Source organism: Osmerus eperlanus, chromosome 12, assembly GCF_963692335.1.
Source record: "Osmerus eperlanus chromosome 12, fOsmEpe2.1, whole genome shotgun sequence".
NCBI classification, from domain to species: Eukaryota; Metazoa; Chordata; class Actinopteri; order Osmeriformes; family Osmeridae; genus Osmerus; species Osmerus eperlanus.
The window spans coordinates 11,595,446-11,620,092 of record NC_085029.1 but is presented as its reverse complement, the minus strand read 5'-3'; the positions used below and the strand labels follow the sequence as shown (position 1 = coordinate 11,620,092).

Genomic DNA, 24,647 nt, shown 5'->3' with positions numbered 1-24,647 from the left:
GATCAAAGATAGATATTTCTACCAATATTTTTTTATTGACATGATAAGTTGTCTTTCAGAACAATAGTGAGATTCAATTTAATTGCTACACTGTTCATTAAAAAACTGATATTTTACTAACACGTCTTTAAACTGGTTGTCACATCGTTGCTAGGGAAGTGAATACCAGTCTGCGTAGCGGAGGAGGGTTTCCCATAGGTTTCCGGTTAAACTTTCCTTTGTGAATCGGAAGTAGTATACTAAAGGCGTCTACCCCAAACACCAAAGATAGCGGCATTGATAAGTAGTCTGGGTACGCGCATTGATTACAACTTTGATATAACTTAATAGATAAAGGTAATTTGTTGTTCTGAAGCTCAGCAACAAACATTTACAGCAACGCCATTCGCCGCGTGACACAGACAGCCTGCAACAGCATCTCTACTTGTTTATGCTAAGGCTAAGCTAACTAGTTAGCTTTCTGTCTGACTGGGTTTGTCTAGAACGTTGTCTAATTTATGCGGACCACAGAAACTCGTGCAGTGACTAGTTAAAGCGTTTAGCTATATATTGGATAACTTAATCGTTCCGCGGTTTATTATTCAGGTGGAGCCTGAGTGCCAGACTACTGTAGTTTGTTAACAATAGTCTGCTGGTCTATTTTGGCGTCTATTTTGGCACATCATAACAGCTGCTCACTGGCACTGCGTACTAGCTAGCTAGCTAACTGACATCTGTGGCTAGCTGGGCCTGCTGTCTCTTGGATTTGACTAACCAAAAAAAACAAGACTATTTATATTAGATATGTCTAAAATCTCACGGCCTCATTAGTTGCACTGGCACTGGCTCAGGTAAATACTCGTTGGCGTTGAAGGTAACTTACGGCACTGTCTGTCTTTGTCATCTTTTACTCCAGAAGTCGTCAAAGCTCTGCTGAAATGAAAAGTCCAATTCTAATGTTTTCAAGGATTTAGCCGCACAGGTAAGACGCACTTATACAGATCGCGATTCAGATCTTATATTCATGTTCATGTATTGGAATGTGGCTTCGACTGCTGCTGCCAATCAATCTTCTGAATTTTTTGATGCAGGATATTGCATTCTCGATGTTGTTATTTATTTATGCAGCTATTACACATGTCTAATATGTGAACTGCATTATAGTGTGTATTAAAATCTACCAACCAGGTAGGGTAGGGGGCGATAAGGGTAGGTGTGCACCTTAGTTATGGTGTGTGAAGCTGGATCATACAAACTAGTGAAGGCGTGCGGATGAGGTATTTCAGTAAACTCGTCATCCCTCCCCCAGGCATTGTGTTGTACAAACACCATTTGTCAGAACAACACCACCCTGGACAGGATGAGGGCTCGGTCAGGAACATAGGTGCACGAGCAGGGATGAGGAAGCAGGTCTACAGTGCATATTCAGTGCATGTCTGATAAAAACGTCTTCTAAATGAATGAGATGTAATGGTAACTGTGGCAGACTCACAAAAGCATAGGGGATTTGAAAGAAAAATGCACCTAAGGTAGCCTTAAAGTTGGACAGCAATAGCACAGTAGTTTCCCATGTGCAAACTGTCAGAAATGTCATTGGGTTTCCTCATTCCTAGGTTTCAAAGTGGGGTTCTCATGGCTGTCAGTGAGGAACTATGCCTTGCTCAGAAGACTGTGAATGTGTTCATTTCACAGCAGCACTTACAGCACAGACAATCTCTAAAGCAAGTTGGTCAGACCTGATTCAGATGACTTTAGCCATCTGTTCAAACCTTTGTGAACGTTCAACCTCGTTAAAGTACTGTGCGTGCTCAGCAATGGGGTGTCATATCAAACGTGTACAAGGCTGCTGGTAATGGAAATCTGCTTTCCTTTATTTATGCCAACAGTTGGGCTTTAAAAGCAGACAGGATTCTTAAGCCAACTGCCATCAGTTTCTGAGTCTTCCTTATCTTGAATTAGTCCCAAGTAACTGCTATATCTAAACTGATTAGCTAACCTGTTTCACAGACATTTGAAAGCTTTCTCTTCAACTCTGAGATCAGACCCCTGATAAGGTAAATGTGACTGTTGCAGTGGGACGGTGGATGGGGGGGGGGATCTTCATAGGGTTAGGCCACAGCTGATGTCTTCATGTGGTCATTCTATGGCTTTTGTGATTAATCTCAAATGATCGATATGGAGAGATTCCAATTATTGTCTGCAACAGACCAACCCAGTTGAGGCCCGTCTGTGTAAGGCTTTTTTTTGTCCTGGTTGCTAGGTGATGTAGGTCTGTCTGAGTGGAGGCCGGACTGGACTTCCTCACCACAGGACCACATAAAGTGGTAGTTTTTTTTTCCAGAACCTGCTGTTGCCAGAACCAGTGTATCCTGCCCAGACTGCTAAATGTTAGGAGCTGTGATGCTATACCTCCACCGCACCCCAATAGAGAAGGGAGGGAGGGGAATAGAAAGGGAATGGGAGAGACCTAAAGGGTATACTATGACACTGTGTGTGTGTTATAGCATGTTTGTGTGTGCTCAGACAACACTGTCTCATTGTTGACAGGCCTACTGTGCTGTCATTGCAATTCCCAACAGGGATAAACAGGACCACAACACACCAGGGAGTCTGAATGCCTTTACCACTGTCAGCCAGTCATTAGTGAGGGTTAGCATTGCCTCTTTATACTGTAGCAGTATGTGTGGCTAAGTTGTATTTAGTGAAGTAAATGCATGTTGTTTTTTCAATTAAAAAGCTAAAAGATTGACTATACACTGCCTCGCCCATCCTGCAGTTAGGAGTCTTCTGATTGAGTCGAGGTGGACAGTTGGTTAACAGTGGGAGGTACCTTTCATGGAACTATCACAAACCACCTAGAAATGTTGAGCCTCAGGACTTAAGTGTTGTTTTTTTTATACCTGGACTTGTTTTCCCAGTGAAGTCCTGGCTTGCAACATTGACCCTGAAGGAAAACCTGCAGGTGGTGGAAAGCCCTATCCTGCAGCCAAGCATTTTTACTGTGTGGCACGTACTTCTTGGAATTGCACGGAGCACAATGACATGCTTAGTGTTTCACCAGCGTGTTCTGGCCTGCTCCTACGCTCTTGTCTCTCTCCTCGTCTGTCCTCCTCTCTTCCCCCTATCCTGCTTTAGGAGGAGGGAGGGGAAACATGTCTGCCCCCCCCACACACACCCTCTTGTATTTCTGTCTTCTCTTAATTTTATCAGACGGGCAGAGTAGCAGGGTTTCTGTGTCAGCGTGTAGAGTAGCTGTCGCTTAAGGCCTGTTCTTGATGCTAGGTCTCTGCCTTGTAATGCACGTTGATACAGATCAAGACTCGATCCTCACGCACTCCTTGTCTATTTCAGTAAGAACGTTGTTATATAAATATCTATTGTCGGTGCATGAAGAAATACCTGTGGTGCAAAGTTCAAATGTGGTTGAAAAATGAAGGGGTTTGCCATTGTTTTGTTACAATAGACAGTGATAAAATCCAGAATGTCATTTGTTTGATATACTGTTTATAGCCTAGGAATGACTTAACTAGGCCCATAGTTGCAAGCACCAAACCAAAACCACTTGTTGTAATTGGTGTCCTATAGGTCCATCTGTCACCCTGGCAACGCTGGAGCCCCCGAATGGGGAGGAGCCAAGTCTCGGCATGATGTTGGTCGCTGGGGCGCCAGGCTCCGCCCCCAGCCCACAGAGCGAAGCGGTGACCAGTGAGCTTCAGGAACTGTCCCTTCATCCCGCTGCAAAGCTGCTGCCTCTGAGGGAGAGGAAGAACGGTGAGTCAGTGATACTCGCTAACCTCCCCCCAACCCCCCGGAGAACCACTGTGTGAAAGAACCAGTGTTGGATGTCATCCGTCAAGAAAGCCAGTTCGAAACATAATTCATATTTACAAAATGTTCAAACTGTTTTAACGGTTCCTGGTTCGGTTATTTCTATCCAATCCATTGCATTACCTGCAGTTCAGTGCGTCCTTATGTTTGGGCTACTATAGCCCGGCTACATACATGGCATTTCCACCACAACAACCGTTAACATGACCGTGATAACAGGGTTGTAGGAGAGCAGAGTGTAAAGCAGGAGGGGAGTGTCGGGCTTGTACCTGCAGCTCCTCCTCATATCACTGGACAGCTTCCCTCTCCACAGGGGGCGTTTACAGGAAACAGATTAGGTGGTCAGAAGAGGCGTTTGTGTGTGTGTGTGCATGTGTGTGTGTAGGTGTGTGTGTGTGTGTGAGGAAACACCAGTGACGTCAGTAGTAACTGCTGATCGTAGATCATGGTGATCCTCTCAGACATGTTTAGATAAGACTCAAACGTTTCAGGGGTCTCAGTCAGGCTGGATCCTGCTCTTGCACTCCAGACCCCTCCTGGTTCACGTGAAGGCTGACGCACCGTACAGGCATCTCTGTGCATGTAATACTGTTATAAACGTGTGAGTGTGTGGCTCCTTGTACACAGTTAAACAGTTAGTAAGCCTCAGCGGTACCTCAGCTGGAACAAATCAAGACTGTCAAGCTGTTCATTGTTCTTAAATGGGTGGCGGACATCCTGTTTTCTGCTGCATATTGATTTTACCGTGCATTGATTTGATCTGAGGGTCAAGTTGAAAAACTTGTGAACCTTTGCACCTTTCCATGTAGTGGGGGTGAGTGGCTCGAAGATTTACAAAGGCTGGAAAGTAATAACTTCTGCCTATAAGGTGGGAGTAATGGCAGTGATGCATAGAGCCTTAAAGTGAGGAAACTGTACCCTAGGCTACGTGTTAGTCTTTAACTCCCCCCCCACCCCATTCTCAGTCTCCGCACACACATACCCACACACACATTGCCGTAGCCCACGGCCACCACACCCTGTTTAAACACTCCCTTCCCAGGGCTGGATGCTCCTCACACTTCGCAGACTGCTGCTGGTGGACATGTTGTAGCAGGACCAGGACCTTCTCACTGTCCTATCACACCAAGTCTCTGATCGGGGATGGGGGGGGACTCAAATGCCAGAGTTATGGCAGCCATCCATGTTTATACAGTCTCTGCCGTCATGTTCAAGTATCTGCTAATTGCACCAAACAGAGAGAGAGTTGGAGGGACAGACATTGTTTTGTTTAGTGGAGTGTTTTCAGGTCTATTTCAATCTAGGATAGAATAGCATCGAATCTTAGGGTGCTGCGTCAAGGAGTGTTGATGTCTGTCTGTGTGGGGAGGCAATACTGTGCACGAGAAATGAGGATAGGGTTAGTGTTGATAGTTCAGGCTCGAGTGTTATGACTTGTGACAGGCCGTCCCTGAATCCTAGTAAGGTGCTCCAACTCTGGTCATCCTAGAAAAGAATGTGCAAGAGCACTTAGAGATCATCTCAACCAGAAGACCCAGTCAGGGAAGGGTCTCAGAGGGGGAAGAACAGGAGGAGCAGGAGAGGGGAAGGGGGGGGGGGGGGGGGGGGAGTAGCCTCAAAGGAGAGATTGCGTAACTGTGTAGAGAAGGAAAGAGGAAGAGAGGGGGAAAAGAAAGAGAAGGTGGGAGGGTAGGGTTAGCACTGAAGCAAGGGGGCCTCACGGTGAGCTGGACTGTGGTTGGGCACCAGACAGTTTTTTCTTCTTCTGAGTTCTTCTCTAAACTGAGCTCCAGAGTAACCTTCTTGATTTCAAGCACACATATCTCTGCTTTCAAAAAAGTAGGTGTTGCCTAAGAGAAAGGTTGGGATTTCAAGGCTTTGGCAATCCAAAGAGCAATAAGGAACAAGAAACGGTGTCAGGGCGTGCACACACTCGCAGACCGTAGCAGCAGAGATCGGGTGCAGCCACTGCTAGCAGACTTCCACACTCTGGATCTTGAGGTGAACCCGTATTACTAGGGGGGGGACAGAGTGGGTCTTCTCTCTCAGCAAAACCTTTCCGGTCCGGGAACGTTACCCAACCGACAAACACACTTTCCTGGCATTCTGTGTGGGAGGATGGCTCGCTGAGCGTGGAGGACGGTTGAACTCTGCGACTACACAGGGATATGGCAATACACCCAGGTAATAACAGTGCTAACAATACTATGTTTGAAAAGTTCAGCTGTGCGTGTAGTGTGTATGTGGGTGTTTGCAGGTGTTTGTGTACCTGTTGCCTCTGTGTGTTGTTGTTGATGGCGGGGAACTCCACTGTGAGAAGTATATACTGCGCAGTTAAGCATTAAGTGAAAGTTTCGCAGGGTCGGTTATCTCGAGAAAAAGCACTACATGTTATTTCTCCGGTTATCTTCTGGTTGAAGGTTCCTGCCCTGCAACATGCTTCTATTGGGTCATGAGGTGTATTCTAGAATCATCTTCTTCTTGTCACCATCATGTGAATAAAAGAATCAATGACGCAGAGTGGTATTTTGGGAGTGTAGTGTGATTTTTCAACTGGTGCTATACAAGTTCCCCAGATGTGTCTGTTTTCTATAAGTCTGAGTTAACGTCAGACACAGGATAGACGGCCCAGGGTGCGACACTCGAGGGGGCTGCAAGTCAGGGGAAGGAGTGAGGAGGGCTGGAGGATGAGAAGGGCTTTGGTTCTGACGAAGGCGAGGGGCTGAGGTGGGCTGGCTGTTGCTGGAGGCGAGGGGCTGGGTGTTGCTTGTGGGTGGGTCAGCAAGGATGATAGATACTCCTCTCAGAAACAACCCCTCATTGAAAGCAGCTGGTTCCCCACCACTCCCTCAGGATCTGTCTGGGACAGGGCAGGGCATTGCTGGGGGGGGGAGGGTAATAGAGGGGTATAGGGGGATGCAACAGGTAGCTCTGCCCCAGGCATGACCAGACCTGGAGACAAGAGGACAGGCATTTTTGCTAATTAGTTTAGAGTTCGGTCGCAACCCATCCCTTAAGAAACGCTGGTTTAGAGGAACACGCTCTTCCTAAGGTAATGTTTGTGAAGTGTTTTGACAGTTAGGCCTATTCCTTTAATGAATTGGTTTGAACATTCAAATGGTTTTGGAGTCAGTTTGGGCACATGAGTTATTTAGATGAATACCTCCAGCCAGAGTCTGTGTTAGGTCAGGGAGTTGGGGGAGGGGGACATCCTCCGGGTCTTGTCATGTTAACCAGTCTGGCTACTTGCTATGCTAGTTTTGGGGTGGTGCTACTAAAGATAGGGAGAGAGAAGGGGGGGGTGACCTGTCAGAGCAGAGGTCAAGGTGTCAGAGCGAGGGGGGGGGGGGGGGGGGGGGGCTTGACGCTGGAGCTCTGGGAGACCTGTGTTGTTGCTGGCGAGAGGTCAGGGTGTGTAGCCTAGGGCGGAGGGACACTTTGACGTTACAATTAGACATGGAAAATATTAGCCTAACCCTCCCCCCTCCCCATAGCTCTGTATGGGCAGAGTGAGGAGAGAGGCAGCTTCTAGTTAGCCTATGGAGAATGGCATGGCTAAATGGAAACTAAACTAGTTAGCCCTAGCCCAGCTGTAAGGTTGTTATGTAACAGGGTGGGGAGGAGAGCAGCCGCAGACCAGGACAGACCAGACCCAACATTCTTCCAGAGGAAGAGACAGAGCCGAGAGAGGTATGAGGAAAGGAAGGGGAAAGAGTGGCTTGGGTTTGGGCAGAGCGGGAATTGTTGCAAAGGGGGGCATGGAGGGGTGGGGGTGAGGACAGGGAGGGCAGGGGGTTCAGACGGCTGCACAACCCCTAACACAGCTGTGTCTTCTACTGTAACACCATGGCCTCTCCCCCGTCTGACTCCCCCCTCCCTCGCTCTCTTCCCTCTATCCATCTCTCTCCCTCTTCTGTTCTCTCTGGTTTGTACTGACAGGCAGGAAGTATGTGGATTTCAAGGTCTCTCTGTCACTGGTCCAGTAAACACACAGGCATTAACATGTGGCAGAACACGCATTAATCAGGTGCTTAGTTTAGGTTCCTCTTCAGTCGCACATGCCCGTTGGCACACACACACACACAGCCAATGTACCTCTGTTGAGACATTGACATGCACTTACAGGCTCTTGCATATTTCCAGGTCCATCAGAAGGTAGAGTTTGAGCATCACTGCTGTGATTAGTTCACTGATAACACTGTTCTCAGGTTTATTACGAGACATTTATCAGGCTGTCTCCAAGGATCTGCAGCCCTCAGCTATAGAAAGTGCTGCTTCTGCCAAACATAAACAGACCCTGATACACACGTGTACACACACACACACAGTCCTAGCAACAGTAATGTATGCTGGAAGAACACACACACACAGTGCAGAACAGTGTTTTCTACACACACACACAAGTCCATGATGCTGTGATACTTGTGTGTGTGTGTGTGTGTGTGTCTGTGTGTGTGTGTGTGTGTGTGTGTGTGTGCGTGTTGCCTTGCCTCCACATGAAGCAGTAGTGATAACAACAGGAGGTACACTAGTCTGTGGTGTAAACCATGCCTGTGTTTACCCCCTTCACTACCTCCCACAAGCTTACAGTGAATTTCATCATAACAGATATCTTATCAGCGCTATGACCACACTACCTGTCTACACGCTCACACACATATAAACACACCCACACACACTCACTCACTCGACAATAGGCAAACACACCTGTTTGAAAGCAACTTTCCCTCTGACTGTAGCCGGATGCATGAAGACTTGGTACCTGGTGGTGCCTGTACAGTATGTACTTATGAACAGAATGCCTTGTTGTGTGTGTCAGGTTTGTTTGTTAGCTACACATTTGCTGCCCGTTAGCTTAAGATCCTGATGGCGTTGAATTTGTAAAACTCTACCCTCCCTCTCTGCAATCTCTTCGCACATCAGCCCTGAAAGCCAGCCGACCAGAAGAAATCTCACAGATAAAGCATTCGTGTTACGTAAGACCTGGTTGTTATCTACAATTTGAAGAATCTAGTGAGAATGTTGCCCTAGTGATAGCGATCAGTCTTCATGGAGACGGCACCAAAATGAGACGCCCTCAAAATGAGACGCCCCCTGCAGGTGAAGAGGGGTATACATCAGAGAGATGCTCATGCTGGCTTGTTTGACACAACCCAGACACTGTCCCTCCCCTGTTCTCTTTCTAGAAAAAAATTGAATATTTTCCCACGTGACAAAACCTTTCCTTCTCTTTCTCCGTCCTCATCCGCTTTCTTTTTCTCTTCTCTGTCTCTTTGTCCCTGTTGTAAAGGTCTGAACTGTCACAGTGAGGCTGAGGATAGGTTTTCTGCAAAGTGGGCCATGAGGTTTGGGGATTTGGAACAAAATGATTTCAGATGTTGCTTATGTAACACTGTCTGGCTAAAACAGCCTGCATGAGGAACACCCCCTTTTTCTTCCTCTCTTCTCTCTACACCCCCCCCCCCCTCCTTGTGTGTGTTTCTGGTTCCTTAAACCTTGTTGCTGTCTGTCTCCCTCCTGCTCTCCCTGCCCTCCCTCCCTGCTCTCCCTTCTTGCCCTCCCTCCCTCCCTCATGCTATATGACTTCAAAAGCTAACAGCTGCCAGCTGCTCTCTGTATATCAACACCCGACCCGCAACCTATGGCTAGTTCCCTCTTCTTTCATTTTACACTGTATTGTGTTTGTCAGCCCTGTAGCCTTTGCACTTATCTTCTCTTCCTCTCTTCTTCTCTTCTCTCTAGTTCTCTCTCCCTCGCTCTCTCTCGCTCTGTCACTGTTTTCACGCTGCATAATGGTGAGGTGCTGATGTGTCTGCACACTCTGACCCCACAGGACACAATGTGTGGGTATTCAGGTGTAACGACTCTTTTCTCAGGAACTGTAATAATCCTGCCCCACCAGGGACAAGCCACACCTTCATCCACAGCACAGCCAGAGTCTTTGTTTGGCCCAGGCCTGGTAGACCTGGCTTTAATTCCAACCATAGGCCTTCTCTGTAAAGAAAAGGATCAATAGAACGCTGATACTGGAGTGTTTGTGTGTGTGTCTGTGTGTCTGTGTGTCTGTCTGTCTGTGTCCTTCAACACTGATTACTTTCTTGAGACTTGAGTTTTATTACACACCTCCTGGTTGCACTGAATATTTTTGATTGAGAATTCAATCGGGGGGGGGGGGGGGGATGGTGTGAATCACACTTTGTTTTGGATTGAGATTCTTTGAAGGAGGAAGTGAATGAATGGCACTGAGGTCATTGTAATGGGAGAGTGTGTGCGCGTAACTGCAGCTAGTGTACAGAGACACCTTGGCGTGTGTGTTTGTGTAGGGAAACACAGCGTTGAGGTGTCATAATATGAACTGAATGGAGAGCGACCATGTGAGTGAGAGATGAAAAGTAGGCTATAGATACTGCTGATAAGACACCTCCACAGCTATCTATTCACCATCCAGGTGTCAAATGAATGCGAACTGGTAATGGGAATACCGCTCCAACACACACACACACACACAGTCTGTTTGAGTCAGTCCTGCTATCATGGACAGACTGTGAGTCATATAGTATTAGCTTGGTGGACTTGTGTTTTAGTAGAATAGTGTTTGTTTGACTAAGGTGTCTACTTCACTTAAATAGATTCAGGGGTTTTGTTTTGCAGTCCTTCTTTCAAATGATCTTTGTACTCTGTTATCAAGATGACATTTCTGATAGCCTCCATGTCCTCATCATCATCTGCCATAAACTTGCAAGTTTGATCAGATAATCAGCTATGAAGTCATGATTTATGGAAGTGCCCTGGCTATGGAGTGAGGGTTCGTAGGAACAACCTACCTGTCTTTAACTGTGTTCGATACAACACAGTGTATGACAGCAAGCAGTGTGTGAATGTGTTAATATTTCACCCTATGGAGCCTGTGTGTGTCTGTAAGTAACCCTATCCAGTGCCCTCACAGGCGATACAGAGCTGAATATAGCCCCGTATGGCCAGCTGGCTGGACTATTTAAAACAGAGAGGGGGGGGGGGGGGGCTCGTAGTCACTATCAGGGAATCTGTCAATCTGGTCCCACACACACACACACACAGACGGTTGGAGTTGCCCCAGCCCAGTGCCTGTCTCTCCAGTACCTTCTAGTGCTTTTTGAATAGTCAGAGAAGCAAAACTAGCAGAAATTGAATATAGTTGCAAAGAGGTAATGAAAATGACAGATTGAAATTCAAACATACATCGTTTTACTATTAACATGAAGGAGATTTCCAGTCATACGTTCACCCAGCGCGGTTCCTGTCTGTGTGTTTTAGTTGTTTATCAACAAGCTGCTCTGCTTCCCAGGGCTGGGGTCTGCGGGCTGCTCTCAGGAGGAGGGGAAGGGATCTCTGTGGCAGCAACTCACACTGGAGCACTGAATGAATGGCAACAGCTGAGCAGGAGGCCAATCACAGGCAGTGTGTGTGCGTGCGTGTGTGTGGGGTGCTGCAACCAGAGCGATCTCTCACTCTCTGCTGCACTCTCTGCTGCACTCTCCACCTCAGCTGCTGCCCTCTTTTCGTTTCCCCTTTCCTTTTCGTGTTTTGGGGTTTTCATCTCTACGACGCCCTCGTTGCTTTCCACCTGTCTTCGGCCAACAAGGACCTCAGAGACTCCCTGAAGAAGGAGCTCTCATTCCCAGGGACACAGAGAGAGAGAAGCTAGCGGGATCTTCATGTGGTCTTCTTTCTAAAGAACAGGGAGAATCTTAACCCCCCCCCCCGTCCTTCACCAAAACCTACATACATTCAAAACTCCGCTCCTTTCCACTGAACATTCAATGTTGAGGGGATAATCGATTTCCTGAACCTTGAAGGATCATGCTGGACACCAATCACAGTCTGTGTTTCGAGCTCTCCCCCTTGGGGTCCCCTCCAATGGGAGAAGGCGAGGAGAAGCCGGACCTGGACTTGGACAAACAGGCCTATCACAATCTAAAAGAAGGTGGGCTTCAGCACTGCACATGCTCAGTAAAGACACAAGGAGAAAATCCTGAATGATCCATTTGTGTGTGTCTGTTAAGATAGATGTTTCTTTTACCTCATTAGTTGGTGGTGTATTTGGCAGTAGCCTGAGATTGATTCCAAGGGCAATCGCTTCTGTCAGTGTGGTTAATAACCTCATGTCCTACGAGCGGTTGGCAGCTTTGTGCGAAACATTTGTGTGGCTGTTCCTCAGCCTATGTAGTGGTCTGTCACTCTGGTAGAAAACTACTGTGTAATAATCAGCCAGTATCCAAGTGATGAGGTCATTGATTATCATTCCCCTTCTTGGCAAAAGTATTCCTATGCCTACGTGTGTGTGGGTGTGTGACCTACTCTTTACTCTAGGAACTTTATGAGGTGTGTATTTGTGTGTGTGAGTATGAATATGCTTCATTGTGCCAGCTGTGTGTGTCTCCAGTACCAGGTGCAGGGTCTTGTGGGACAGTGACGAAGGAGAGCCAGGCAGACATGTTTAATTAGGTCTAACGACACTTGAGCCCTCTGTTGGACAGACAACAGGAGATTGGACAGAGAGCCCTCATCTGTCTCTCTCCTTTTCTCAGAGCCCGGTCTATATCTGTGTTTCTCTCTGCCTCTAACCCGTCTTACTTTTCTCCTTCTGTCTGTCAGGCGCCTCTATTCCTCTGTGCCGTCTCTTTGTCTCTGCTGCGCGTGGACAATCTCTCCATCCTGCCTTCTCTCTCGCTCTCCTTCATCATGTGTTTCTCTCTTCTTCTCCTCCCTGTTGCCGTCTAAGTTAACCAGAAACCTCCTTCCTGCTCTCCTTCATTCTGCCCGTCCCCTCCCTCGCCTTCTTTCCTCTCCTCTCTTCTGTCGTTCGGTCCTCTCCTCCCTTCTCCCACCCCGCTCAGGCCTGCATGGCCAGCAACACGCGGGTGCACAGCAGTGGTTTGGTGTCGGAGTGAGAAAGGGAGGGTTGGGTGTGACCTCACCCATGCCCTGGAACGGGAGGATGTGGTGGTGCAAGTGAGAAAGGGAGGGAGAGAAATAATTCAGTGGCCCATCTGTGAGTACATGAGAGGGGGGAAAGATGTGATAGAGGGAAAGTGTAAGATTCTCCTTTCAGAAATAGATCCCCCTCATTGGAAGCACCAAGAGGCATGGCATCCATACCGCTGCATGCCTTAGCACGTTTCCCAAGGTTGTACACCTTGGGAACCCACACAGGAATGTGTGGGTTCAGTGTTTGGGAGTCTGAGGTGTAAAACGTGGAAGGGGCCATTTAATGTGTGCGTGTTGCTGGCACACACGCACACTGAGTTCTGATGACAGCCAGGAGGCTCTAATTCCCATGGTGCTGTGCAGATGAAGGTCGCAGCAGCTGACTGGCCGGGACAGGAACCCTGTTCGGTGATGTCATGGTGTCAGCACCAACAGGTGCAGCGCGTGGCTGCCCACGGCCCTCGGGAACGCTAGCGCTGCCCCGGAGAAGCGCGCCGATAAACACACACAGAGAGACAGCAACAGTAGCCTTCTGTTTCAAGGCGTCCTATAAATACATGCTGTAGGCCACAAGCAAAACAGGTTGCTGTGACTTCCCACAACCATTTGTGTTGTGATGTTTATGATTAAAGACTGGTATTTCCCTTCAGATTATTTTGACAGGCCTGCAGTTTAATGTCAGCAAATGTATGTTCTCCAGTTACTATACTTCCTGCTGTTTTCAAAGACCAACATTGTTTTGTGCTGACACTGTTTCTGCACAGAACGATCTCAATCTGGAAGCAGATTGAAATGCATCTAGACAGTGAAATAGAGAGAGAGAGACCGGAAAGAGAGATGTGTGCTGTGTGTTTTGTGTTGGTTAAATGATCAGTGATAATTGACAGGCTTACTTCACTTCCCCAAAATAGTGTCAGAGTCTACATCGAGACATAGGCCAGTGGTGGGTCTTTCAACCTCTGCAGTATGTAGTTAAACTCATAATCGATTTAGGGATGCTCTTGATTGTACTGATGTAATTTAGCCTAAGCTATGCAGGAGAGGGGGGAAAGAGCATGCAGCACATTGGAGGAACCGTGTTCTGAGGGAAGGTAGGCTGGCCGACCATGTGACAGTCTTGTTGCCATCTCTCTCTGAGTCTGTTATGCAACTAGTGCTTCCTGTTTTGAAATGGCGGCATGTGAGGCCTGAAGTTTCTGTCTCATGCCTGTTCTGCCCCGCCCCCACCCCTCCCACTTGCACATCAATACTGTGTGTGTGTGTGCGTGTGCATGCATGTGTTACAGTACAAATTTGAAAGAGTTTAGCAACAGGAAGTGTGTGATGCCACTCCGCCCTCCCCGTTCCCTCTTCCTCTGTCACACACAAAGTGAGGGAGGGGAAACCAGAGAACAAAACAGCGAGCAGGTTCCTGCCCTCTGCTCAGCCCTGCTCTGTGCGCTGACACTGTGTGTTTACCTTGGGAGCCGTTCGCTGTGGTCTGGGCCTGGTGACCACAGAGGGATTCCAGCCCTACCCTGAGGAGGACGACCCCCACTGCTGCTCTATCACATCCTGACTGCTGCTGACTCTCCCTCTTCCCCCCCCCCCCCCCCCCCCCCCCCCCTCTGTCCCCATGCAGTCCTCCAGCTCAAACTACAGCAGAGACGAACGCGCGAGGAGCTGGTCAGCCAAGGGATCATGCCACGTAAGTTTATCTCCCCTACCGTCTCTCCTTCTGCACACTCCGCACTGACCCGCTCAGGCCGTGACTCTGTGGACTGCTGCCTGTGCGCGCTCTTCCGGGATGGTCTGAGCATTCCCTAGAGCCTCCTGCCTTCTACTGGCATCAAATTCTAGAATGCTCACACCATTCTAGAACAGAGCACAATCCAAATTCCAAAAGAGGTGCAATCTACACATTGCAGAAAGTGTCCATGTCATTTCCTGGTAGAGTGGTGGAGAGACCAAGCATTAATGCCCCAGGTCTGACTGGAGAGCAGGGCATTATGTAAATACTTACTGACCTGAAACCCTTCACTGTTCATTTGTGTCATTTAGACCTATAGCGATCATATAGGCCAGCTCTCAGACCCAGAGCGTTGCTAGCTATCGACAGAGACACGATCATGATGCGTTGTGCTATTTTTGGTCACTTTGCTAATTCTGCTGTTAACCCTGAGTGTGGGACACACTCTTCTGCCTTGTGGTGTGATGTGGTCTATGTTGGAGCCATAGCCTGGTTTGCTTTGACCTGCTTCACTTTGGCCCATTTTATGCCAATTTTGGGGCAGTGTGCAGAAGAGAAGGGTCTGCAGGATTCTGGTTGTGCTGGATCCTGTGTTGATCTGTGTTGGCTTCTACATTCTCCAGTCTCCATTGATGTAAGAGGTGCGGTGTTGTGTATAGTTACACGTTGTACTGTCTTGAATTTGTGTTGTATAGAAATGCAGAATTGTTGTGTGTGTGTGTGAGTTGTTGTGCTGTTATCCAAACATACCAGCTTCCTCTTCTGTCACTTCCTGTTCAAAGTGTTGGGTTTTGAGAAGAGGAAGAGGAGATAAAAAGAGATCTCATAGGGCCCTCATCTCCTGAGGGCCCTATCACCTGGCCTGCCTCACTCTCCTGAGGTCCCTATCACCTGGCTTGCCTGTCATGCTCTGCCTGTTTGCTGTCCTGGGACCATGCAGACAGACCGATAGAGATAGACAGACTTCGGGACTTTGTGAGGGCTTAGCAGAGCTCATGCAGCTTCCTTAGTGACGTCCATCTGTCTGCAGACGAGGAGGCCTCGCCGGCCCCAGAGACAGGCTGTGGACACGGCCAAGCCTATTACAGTAGGGTCCTGTGGAGTCAGAGGATTGTAGGAGCTCTAGAGTGTCTTGTAATCACACTGCAGGGGGGCATGGTGTTCTCTGCTGTACACTGAGAGCCTGTGTTTCAATCCCTCCCTACCGCTCCAGGCTAAGGATGAGTTACGGCTGATAAACGGAGAGGGGAGAGAGAGAGCAAAAGAAGAGAGGGCAGGAGAAGGAGAGTTAGTAGAGGAACGGAGAGGGGGCTTGGGATGATGACGTTTACAAAAGACGGGGGCCATAAGGTCAATCACATGTCGCCTGATGCGAGGCGAGTCAGTCAGTAGTCCCATGGTCGGCTATTCCCTATTCATGCCTGTGGAGAAGACCCCTGTGTCTCCCTCTGAGGTGAGCCATCATGGCCCCCTGCACACACCCCTCCAGATAACCTTACAAACACCACATCCACACGGATGAGTGTGCTCTTACACAAACTCCCAGAGAGTTTGTGTAAGAGCCATGCATCACACACACAAACATGGACACTCCTACACATTCATTCTCATCTCATCTGACCCACCCTAACCCTCCCATGTGAACTCACACTTCATAAAGCGGGTTTCATCACCCCCCCTTGCTCAATCAGGAGTTACATCACTGTCATCGCCACTCGTTTTCCTTTTGTTCGTCTGCAAGCCCTTCAGTGGACCTGACCACCCCCTGTATGTTTTACATTGACTGAGACTGGAGGAACCATAGCATGAGACAAGTTCCTTTATTAGTTACCAGTTTGTTACTTCTTCAAAATTGTTTAAGGTTACATTTGTTGTGCAGGTTGGAGACACTGCAATCCATAGTTGAAAGCCCTCCATAGTCTGTAAGGTGTTATCCCAGAATGCTCAGGTGCAGGAGGTGAACATACCATACCATTGTTGTGGTAAATGAAGCACAGAGGGCTATGCACAGAGCCCCGCCTTTCTGTCCTGTAAAAGACCGACGGCTGACCTTTAGCTTGAACGGACCAGTTCTGTTTTGACTGTGTGTTCCTCTAAAGCAGTTTGGGAACTTAGTCTGCAGCCGAAGTCCCGCCAGAGCCACTAGTAGAACTCTGAGCTGTCTCCTGCCTGTCTGTGCGTCTCAATATCCTCTATGTAACGCCTCTCCCTTTCCTCTCTCGCTTTTCTACACCTCGCCCATCTCTCCATCCCTCTCTCCGTACAGCGCTGAAGAGTCCGGCGGCCTTTCATGAGCAGAGGAGGAGTTTGGAGAGAGCCAGGGTGAGTCTCAGTGTTTCTCCGTCTCTTCATTCATATCGATGGAGCAAGTCGAGGTGTGCGCCCTCTCTCTGAAACTCTCATGGATCGTTTCTTTGGGTGTTTTCGTTCTCCTTTCCGTACTCTTTTTCCCTGTACATTGTCCTCTCGCCTTCCGCCTCTTTGGGCCAACTCTCCCCACCTCATCCTCCACTCTCCCTCCATGTCCCCCTCCCTCTCTCCTGCGCCGCCCTCAGACTGAGGACTACTTGAAGAGGAAGATCAGGAGTCGCCCTGAGCGCTCTGAGCTGGTCAGAATGCACATTCTGGAGGGTGAGTGTCTTACAGCGCCCCTCTAGGGGCTAATAGGGTACTGCACCAAATGACTTGTCTATTGTGCGGGCAACGACTACTGTATCTCAACGAAGTACTTGTGTGCCCATAAGTGACTCGTTTCAGAGCCCAGTAAAGTACTCGTGTGTGTGTTTGTGTGGTGCTGTGGTGTACACAGAGACGTCGGCAGAGCCCTCCCTGCAGGCCAAGCAGCTGCAGCTGAAGAGAGCCCGGCTGGCCGACGACCTCAACGACAAGATCTCCCACAGGCCAGGACCCATAGAGCTGGTCCACAAGAACATCCTGCCCGTGCCGGTCAACTGCCTCCTGGGTGTGTAGTACACACACGCGCGCGCACACACACCTTGCAAGACGCACCACAAGTACTGCACTAGGAGTGTAGTCATGCTTACACAGCTCTCTGGTGTCACAATACTGGTGTTTGTCCTCTTGCTAAATGTTGGCCACGGCGTTTGTTAAACAGCTTTCAGCATCCGCCATCCTTGTTGTGTAACCATCTCCAACTGTGATTCTCGTTGCTGCGAAAAAAAAACTTAAGTGGTGTGGTTGTGTGTTTGTCAATCATCACCAGTACCAACCTGAGGAATCCTTCCTGCACATTAGTTAACTGAAGACGCATTGTAGAAATGTCCTGTTGATTGACTGGACCTCTATTTTGAAGGCCAGCAGGTCCCTGACAACATGCCTTCAGACAAAGATTTGTTTATCTAAATAAGGTGAAAAAACATATAGTAGACTTGCAGTTATTGTGGTCATGGTAACCCTCCTCCCTCCCTCTCTCAGACTCTCCGAAGGGGGCCGGAGGGGAGAGCTCCTCATTGGACGAGGACAGCAGCGATGCCTTGTCTCCGGACCAGCTAGCCAATCACGACTCTCCTATGGGCTCTGTCTCCCAGGTGTCACCCTCTGACATGCTGACCCAGAACGGAGACGTGTCCCCCACGCAGGTACAAACCGCTTTTCCATTTGAATGTAGATGGTGACAGTTGATCTGAATGTATGTCTTGTGTGAATGTGGTATCCAGTCAAGAGTTGATAAGTCTGTTATTCTAGACTATTAAAATTCCTTGTCATGACTAATTGGATGCTTTTTCAGTTCCTTTCTCAGCCCCCGCCTCCTCCACCACCACCACCACCTCCACCACTGTTGCTAACCGGCACAGACTCCTCCCCCCAGCTGAAGATGACCAGTGGGGCGCCGACCCCAGTGGCTTCCCGTAATACTACTGGTCAGAGCAAGGTAAGATGTCTGCACTCCCCAAAACTCTTTTGGTGTCGGAATATGGATGCTGTGCTTAGGAGCTGAGAGACATCGTTTTTTTTTAGACCATAATATTTGAATAACCTTCAAACACTTCTTTTTCCATTGCCCTCCCCCAGTCCCACTCCAAGTCAGGCTCGGACCGGCACCCCCAGCGCCCTAAGAAGGCCAAGGACACCAAGCCCAAGGTGAAGAAGCTCAAGTACCACCAGTACATCTCCCCGGACCAGAAGGCGGAGCGGGAGCCGCCCCCCCAGCTGGACTCGTCCTACGCCAAGATCCTGCAGCAGCAGCAGCTCTTCCTGCAGCTGCAGATCATCAACCAGCAGCAGCAGCACTACAACTACCACACCATCCTGCCCGCTCCGCCCAAGTAAGACAGGGGCTGGGGGCACGCCAGACTGAAGGGTGTGGGTGCGTCTATACCAGCGGCCTTCAACGCCCCTGATTCAAATGAATCGGTCGTTATGAAGCTCTGCAGAAACCTTTCATTTGAATCAGGGGGTGTTGGAGCAGGGAAACATCTAGAACATACAGGGTAGTGGCCCCCTGAGGACCAGGGTTGAAGGCCACTGGTCTAAATACATGTGTGTTCCCCGCCACCCCAGTCTCTCCATGCTGAACACTGCTGTTCCTCCCCTACCCTCAGACCCCCTGCAGAGCAGCCTCCTGCATCCAACCCCGGACCCTCCCCATCACGCAGTGTTCCCACGACAACGCCGGCCCCCTCCAGTCAGAGCGCAGCTAGCCGTCAGAGCCAAGCCTCCGTGGGAGGGGCCAAACCAGGGACTCTGCCAGCCAACCTGGACGAGTTCAAGGTGAGGAGCGCCGAAGAGAAACACATTGCATACTACACACACTGCAAAACCACACAAAATAACCCTGTGTAGTAACATTCATATATTATCAATCACATTCTGGTTTTTTTTTGTTTCCCAGTGTTCTCTCCCATTAACAAAGCCCCTTCTACAATATGAGTTCATCCAGCCATGTAGTAATACCTGTGTTGTCCTCCAGGTGGCAGAGCTGAAACAGGAGCTCAAGCTGCGAGGTCTGACTGTCTCCGGCACCAAGAACGACCTGATTGAGCGACTGAGAAACTATCAGGAGCAGCAGGACTCCTCAGCCAGCCCTGCAGGCCCCAAACCTTGCCAGTCACAGTCCAGCACAATCCAGCCTGCTCCTACCAGCCAGGGCGGGACTACCACACTCGCGCACCAATCGGCAGAGCCTAGCACTAAAGTGGCATCGTTCTCATTGGCCCAGAATGTGACCCCAGGGCGGATCATGCGTTTTGGTAGCACCAGTTCTTCCCCGCCAGTGTCTCCCTCTCCATCGGAACGTTCTCTGGCGGCCATGAGCCCTGACGAGACCAGCTGTAATGGAGACATGTTTGGAGAGATGGTGAGTCTGGCCTAGTTTAGTCTGGGAATTGTGTGGAAAAAAAGATATTCCAGGCTAAAAGTCATATCTAATATCCATCCAGTCATCCTCGCAGGAGATGGGATCTAACCTCTTCTCCTCTCCTCACCCCTCCTCCTCTCCCTTCCCCAAGGTGAGCTCTCCTCTGACCCAGCTCACCCTCCACCCCTCCCCCCAGCACCCCGGACCTCCCCCACTCCCTCTCACTCCCCAGGTCAAAGAAGAAAACCACAGGCATCTCCAGTCCTCATGCAGCTTTTCCAAAGCCCCGCTACTTTCGGGCCCCACAGCCCAACCTGCCCCGGGACAAAAACCCTCGGAAGGGCAGGCCATGGACACCTCCTCCCTGGACAAGGACCAGATGCTCCAGGAGAAGGACAAGCAGATTGAGGAGCTTACCCGCATGCTGAGGCAGAAGCAGAGGCTGGTGGAGACCCTCCGCTCCCAGCTGGAGCAGGGGAAGACCGGGGGAGGAGGAGAGATGGAGGTAGGAGAGGGGAGTGCAACACTGGGCGTCAGCCAGTGTGTAGAGGCCCCCACCAAAGCTCCTCTGCCCAAGCCCTCTGCCCCAGCCCTGCACCCCCCTGCCCAGACCAATGGGTTGATAGTTGAGGTGAAGAAGGAGGTGGAGGCTGAGGGGATGGAGGGACTGCAGGATGAATGCCAGGTGAAGAGACAGACTCAGCCCGCCCAGTGTTCCAAGCAGACACTGCTCAAGCTGCAGCAGATCCACCGGCTGCAGGTCCAGCAACATCAGCAGCATCAACAGCAGCAGCAACAGCAGGTCCAGCAGCAGAAGGAGGCTAAGGTCCTGCTGAAGCAGCAGCAGCCGCAGCAGAAGACAGAGGCTCAGATCCTGCTACAGCAACAGCAGCAGCTACAGCAACTCATCATCCAGCAGACCCAACAGAAGCAGCTCCAGGACCAGAAGAAACTAGCCCAGGCCCAGTTTCAGACCCAGGCCAGTGCCAAGGCCCAGCAGGCCAACACCCAGGCCCAAGTACAGGGGAAGCCAGCTCAGACCCAGGTGCAGCTCCAGACCATCCAGAGTAACCAGGCAAAGACCTCGGTCCAAATCAAGCAGGTCCAGACCCAGGTCCAGACCCAGGTCAAACCATGCCAGGTCCAGACCCAGGTCAAACCATGCCAGGTCCAGACCCAGGTCAAACCATGCCAGGTCCAGACCCAGGTCAAACCATGCCAGGTCCAGACCCAGGTCAAACCATGCCAGGTCCAGAGGCAGAGCCAGGCTCAGCAGAGAAGACAGCTGAAGACCCAGAGACATCAGCAGAAACAGCAGGCTGTATCCACACAACAGGTAAACACACACCACACAGACCAGCTTCATAATGACATCACTCCATGGCTTCAAAAGTGTTTGCTGAACTCTTAATCATCTCCATCACTCAGTGCAGCCCAGTGATTGGATGGTGTTGTTGTTCTTCCCGGTCCAGGTCACCCCTGTCTTCATCAGCCAACAGAATGGCACCCAGGTGTCTGCCCAGACCATCTCACTGGACCTCCTCAAGTCTCAGACCGCACCCACCCTGGTCACCGACGGCAATGGAAACCATTACTTAATAGCACTGACCAATCACAGTCCTGATGGCCAGAACAGCGTATCCTCATTGGGAAAAAGCAACGGACGCATTACACTTCAGGTAGGGGTGGTGCTGGAAACTGAAAAGATGTAAGGAGAGTGAGATAGTTGGTCAAAACTTTCTTTCAAGCGTTCCCTATACAGTAGATAATGACACCTACACTGTCACCTTCAACTCTGTTGATATACAACAACTCGCTTTGTTAAGGTTTAGGGTTAGTCATCATTTGGCTAAATAGGGGGTCAGATGGCTGAGCGGTTAGGGAGTCGGGCTATTAATCAGAAGGTTGTTGGTTTGATTCCCGGACGTGCACAATGACGTTGTGCAAGGCACTTCACCCTACTTGCCTCAGGGGGAATGTCCCTGTACTTACTGTAAGTCGCGCTTGATAAGAGCGTCTGCTAAATGACTAAATGTAAATGTATCTTGTGATGTCGTGGTGACTCCAGCTTTCCCATATCTCCTGACACAGAGACTGCAGTCAACCCCCAGCAAGCTTACAAGCCAATCACCTCCCCAGACTTCCAGTACAGAAGCCCAATCAGAACAGCCGGATCCCATGAGCCAGCCAATTAAAAAGGTCTGGAGGCTAAAACAAAACTACAATGACAATAATGAGTTTTCTTCTACAAGTGTGCCGGCTGCCTATTTCCAGACACTGATTCTGATCATTTTCCCCTCATTCGCCCTCTCAGGGGCAGAAGGCGGGTCTTCCTCTGGGGACCAATGGCGTGTCCGAGCCCAGACAGCCGGTTTCAGCCCCTCCCAATCTCCAGCCCTTCTTTGATGAGGCTTCAGACACTGACAGCCAGAGCACCATGCCTCCCTCTCTCAAGGTAAGAAGGGCTGTGCTCTCAGGAAGCAATCTCTCCCGGCTGCTACTTCTCATCTGCACTCGTTTCTTTTCTTTTCTTCAACCTTTAACCTTCCTTTTTTCAATTCTGACCCTTCCATCTTGCCAGGGGGAGGAGGTGTGTCCGCCATACGACAGACACACATTGTTCACCCCCCCCTCCCCTAAACCGACCTCCCCTCTCTCCACTCAGCGCTCCAAAGTATGTCCCGCACTGCTCTCCTTTTCTCTCTCTCTGTCCATCTACCCATACTTCTTACCTCCAAGTTCCTTCATCTCAGGAGTACTCTCTCACAGTAATCCAGTTGATTACAATCGATTACTATTGATATCTATTTAACAACAGTTCTCATTTTGAACTGTTGTTAAATTTGCCTGCACCCCTGCCATCAGTAATGTGTGCTACTGAGTGAACTGTGTCTAATGTGTCCTCCTAGAAGCCCACTGTTGTAGCGAGTACAGTAGCTCAGTAGTGTCTGACACGGCTTCTTGTCTGTCTCCAGGAGAACGGTCTGAGCTACCAGCAGATGGATGACCTGTTTGACATCCTGCTTAAGAGTGGAGGTAGGAGCAGAGAGAGGCTGGCTGTGACACTTGTCTGTGTGTGAACGATATCCAGCACATCATATCTGTATTGTATTGGTAACATGTTTGTCTCTTCTCCAACTAGAAATCTCTGGGTTCAAGGCCAATCCTGACCCCTCGCTCGCCCACCTCCACTCCACCCCAACCTCCCCATCCCCTCCCCCGTCTCCCCTCCACCTCTCCCCTCCAACCCCCCCAGAGCCCTCCCACCACGTCGCCTGCACAGGAAGTGGCCGTCTGGAGGACTTCCTGGAGACTACCACGGGCACGCCCCTTTTAGGGGTGGAGTCAGACGTGGGCCTTACATTGATTGATGACCTCCACAGCCAAATGCTGAGCAGCTCTAGTATCCTAGACCACACCCCCTCCCCCATGGACACCAGTGACCTGGGCTTCTCCCCACACCAAGCGGGGGGGCTGGACTTTGGAGACCCCACCCTGGACAGTATGGACTGGCTCGACATCTCCATGGGTGGTGGTGGAGGAGGAGGGGGGGGAGGAGGGGGGGGCACCAGCCTGGCCCCTCTGGGCCCTCATGCCCCCACCAGTGTGTTCTCAGCAGACTTTCTGGACAGCACGGACCTACACCTGCAATGGGACTCCTGCTTGTAGCCTGGGAGGTCAACATAGACACTTTTACACACACACACACACACACACACACAACAAATACATACCCAAAAGCATACACATGAAGATGCGTGCACACATACACACAGAAAATACTGTACCACACACACTCATGGTAGCTAGCTTACACTGTGTACAGAGTCCATCTCTATTTCTCACAAACACACTCTTCCTATGCTGGCGTCACCACTGCAGCCTCTCACTTATGCTGGAGGAGAGGAACCAACAGGTAGAGACCTGGAGCACCGCCCCACAGCACCACCCCCCCTGGCTACACGGCCCATTGTAACGCTGGCTAAACTGAGGCTGCACTCCTGTTAGAATGTGTCCTTCCATGATGACAAGGAGTCAACGAGCCGGGAGGACATTGTCACCAAGTTTGCTTTGGCAAGAATATTTTCATAGTTTGTGAAATGCAGTAGTAGGCTCCGCGAGAGATAGAAGGTTCTTCTCATGTCAGTGGAGTCACGCTCACCTCTACAGCGCGCCCTAGTGGTGGAGTGGAGTGCAAGCCGAAAACCAGTGACCAGTGCCTCCAACTTTGCACTTAAATGAAAAAATAAAATAAATAATGTAATGACTGAGAATCTGGTCATAACCCCAAACATTGTTTGAAACCTGCTGATAAAATTATCCATAAACCTCATTGGTGGAAACTAGCTGATGAACTGCACGTCATTGGAGGTTGGTTAATACTGAAGGTGTTCACTAGACCACTATGCATTGCTGTATATGGGGTGTATAATTGATTGTCCATATTATTTTTTTCCTGGTTGCTTAGAGACTAGCAGAGGGAAATAAAGGGTCTGGACTAGGCTTCCAAACATCTTGGACCTTGTCCTTTTTTTTTTAAATATAAAAAAAATAAATCATGTGATAACTTGAAAATCAGTCCCTGTTGTCCATTTTGTTCATCGTCATCCTAAATGCAATCGGACTTATTTTTTCTTTGTGCAGATAATCAAATGCATTGAATGATGCAGACATATGTAAACCTGATGTAGTTAAGGTTGACAACCACTAGAGGGACACCCTGTCTTCCAAAACCTTAAGTGCCTCCTTCCCCTTCACCAGTAAACATGACAACATCTATAGCTGTATTGCAGCCGTATTGGGCCTTCTCTCTTCCAGCCTTTTTTT

At 49.6% G+C, this 24,647-nt stretch overlaps 1 protein-coding gene across 11 annotated transcripts; it reads left to right on the top strand.

The window, feature by feature from the left end:
- The first annotated feature begins 205 nt into the window (after positions 1–205).
- mrtfab (myocardin related transcription factor Ab) lies at positions 206–24,398 on the top strand. Of its 11 annotated transcripts, none has more exons than XM_062474351.1 (20): positions 206–336; positions 896–961; positions 3,565–3,750; positions 14,396–14,461; positions 16,770–16,825; positions 17,059–17,134; positions 17,313–17,465; positions 17,939–18,102; positions 18,252–18,395; positions 18,536–18,789; positions 19,066–19,234; positions 19,434–19,820; positions 19,972–20,946; positions 21,016–21,156; positions 21,293–21,499; positions 21,912–22,019; positions 22,135–22,275; positions 22,402–22,494; positions 22,796–22,856; positions 22,963–24,398. In XM_062474351.1, exons 3-20 carry the CDS (start codon positions 3,624–3,626, stop codon positions 23,487–23,489), a joined length of 3,849 nt encoding a protein of 1,282 aa, XP_062330335.1. In that variant the 5' UTR covers positions 206–336; positions 896–961; positions 3,565–3,623; the 3' UTR covers positions 23,490–24,398. The 11 variants fall into 11 exon arrangements, with proteins under 11 accessions (XP_062330335.1, XP_062330333.1, XP_062330334.1 ...); XM_062474349.1 differs by having other exon boundaries at positions 20,989–21,156; XM_062474350.1 differs by having other exon boundaries at positions 19,972–20,973.
- Positions 24,399–24,647: the final 249 nt, after the last annotated feature.

Excerpts from the sequence above, each read along its gene's own strand:
- mrtfab (XM_062474344.1), top strand. The coding sequence starts at position 3,624 with ATGATGTTGGTCGCTGGGGCGCCAGGCTCCGCCCCCAGCCCACAGAGC. Across the intron at positions 18,396-18,535 it reads ATACTACTGGTCAGAGCAAG|TCCCACTCCAAGTCAGGCTC; the intron begins GTAAGATGTCTG and ends GCCCTCCCCCAG. Across the intron at positions 19,821-19,971 it reads GAGACATGTTTGGAGAGATG|GTGAGCTCTCCTCTGACCCA; the intron begins GTGAGTCTGGCC and ends CCCTTCCCCAAG.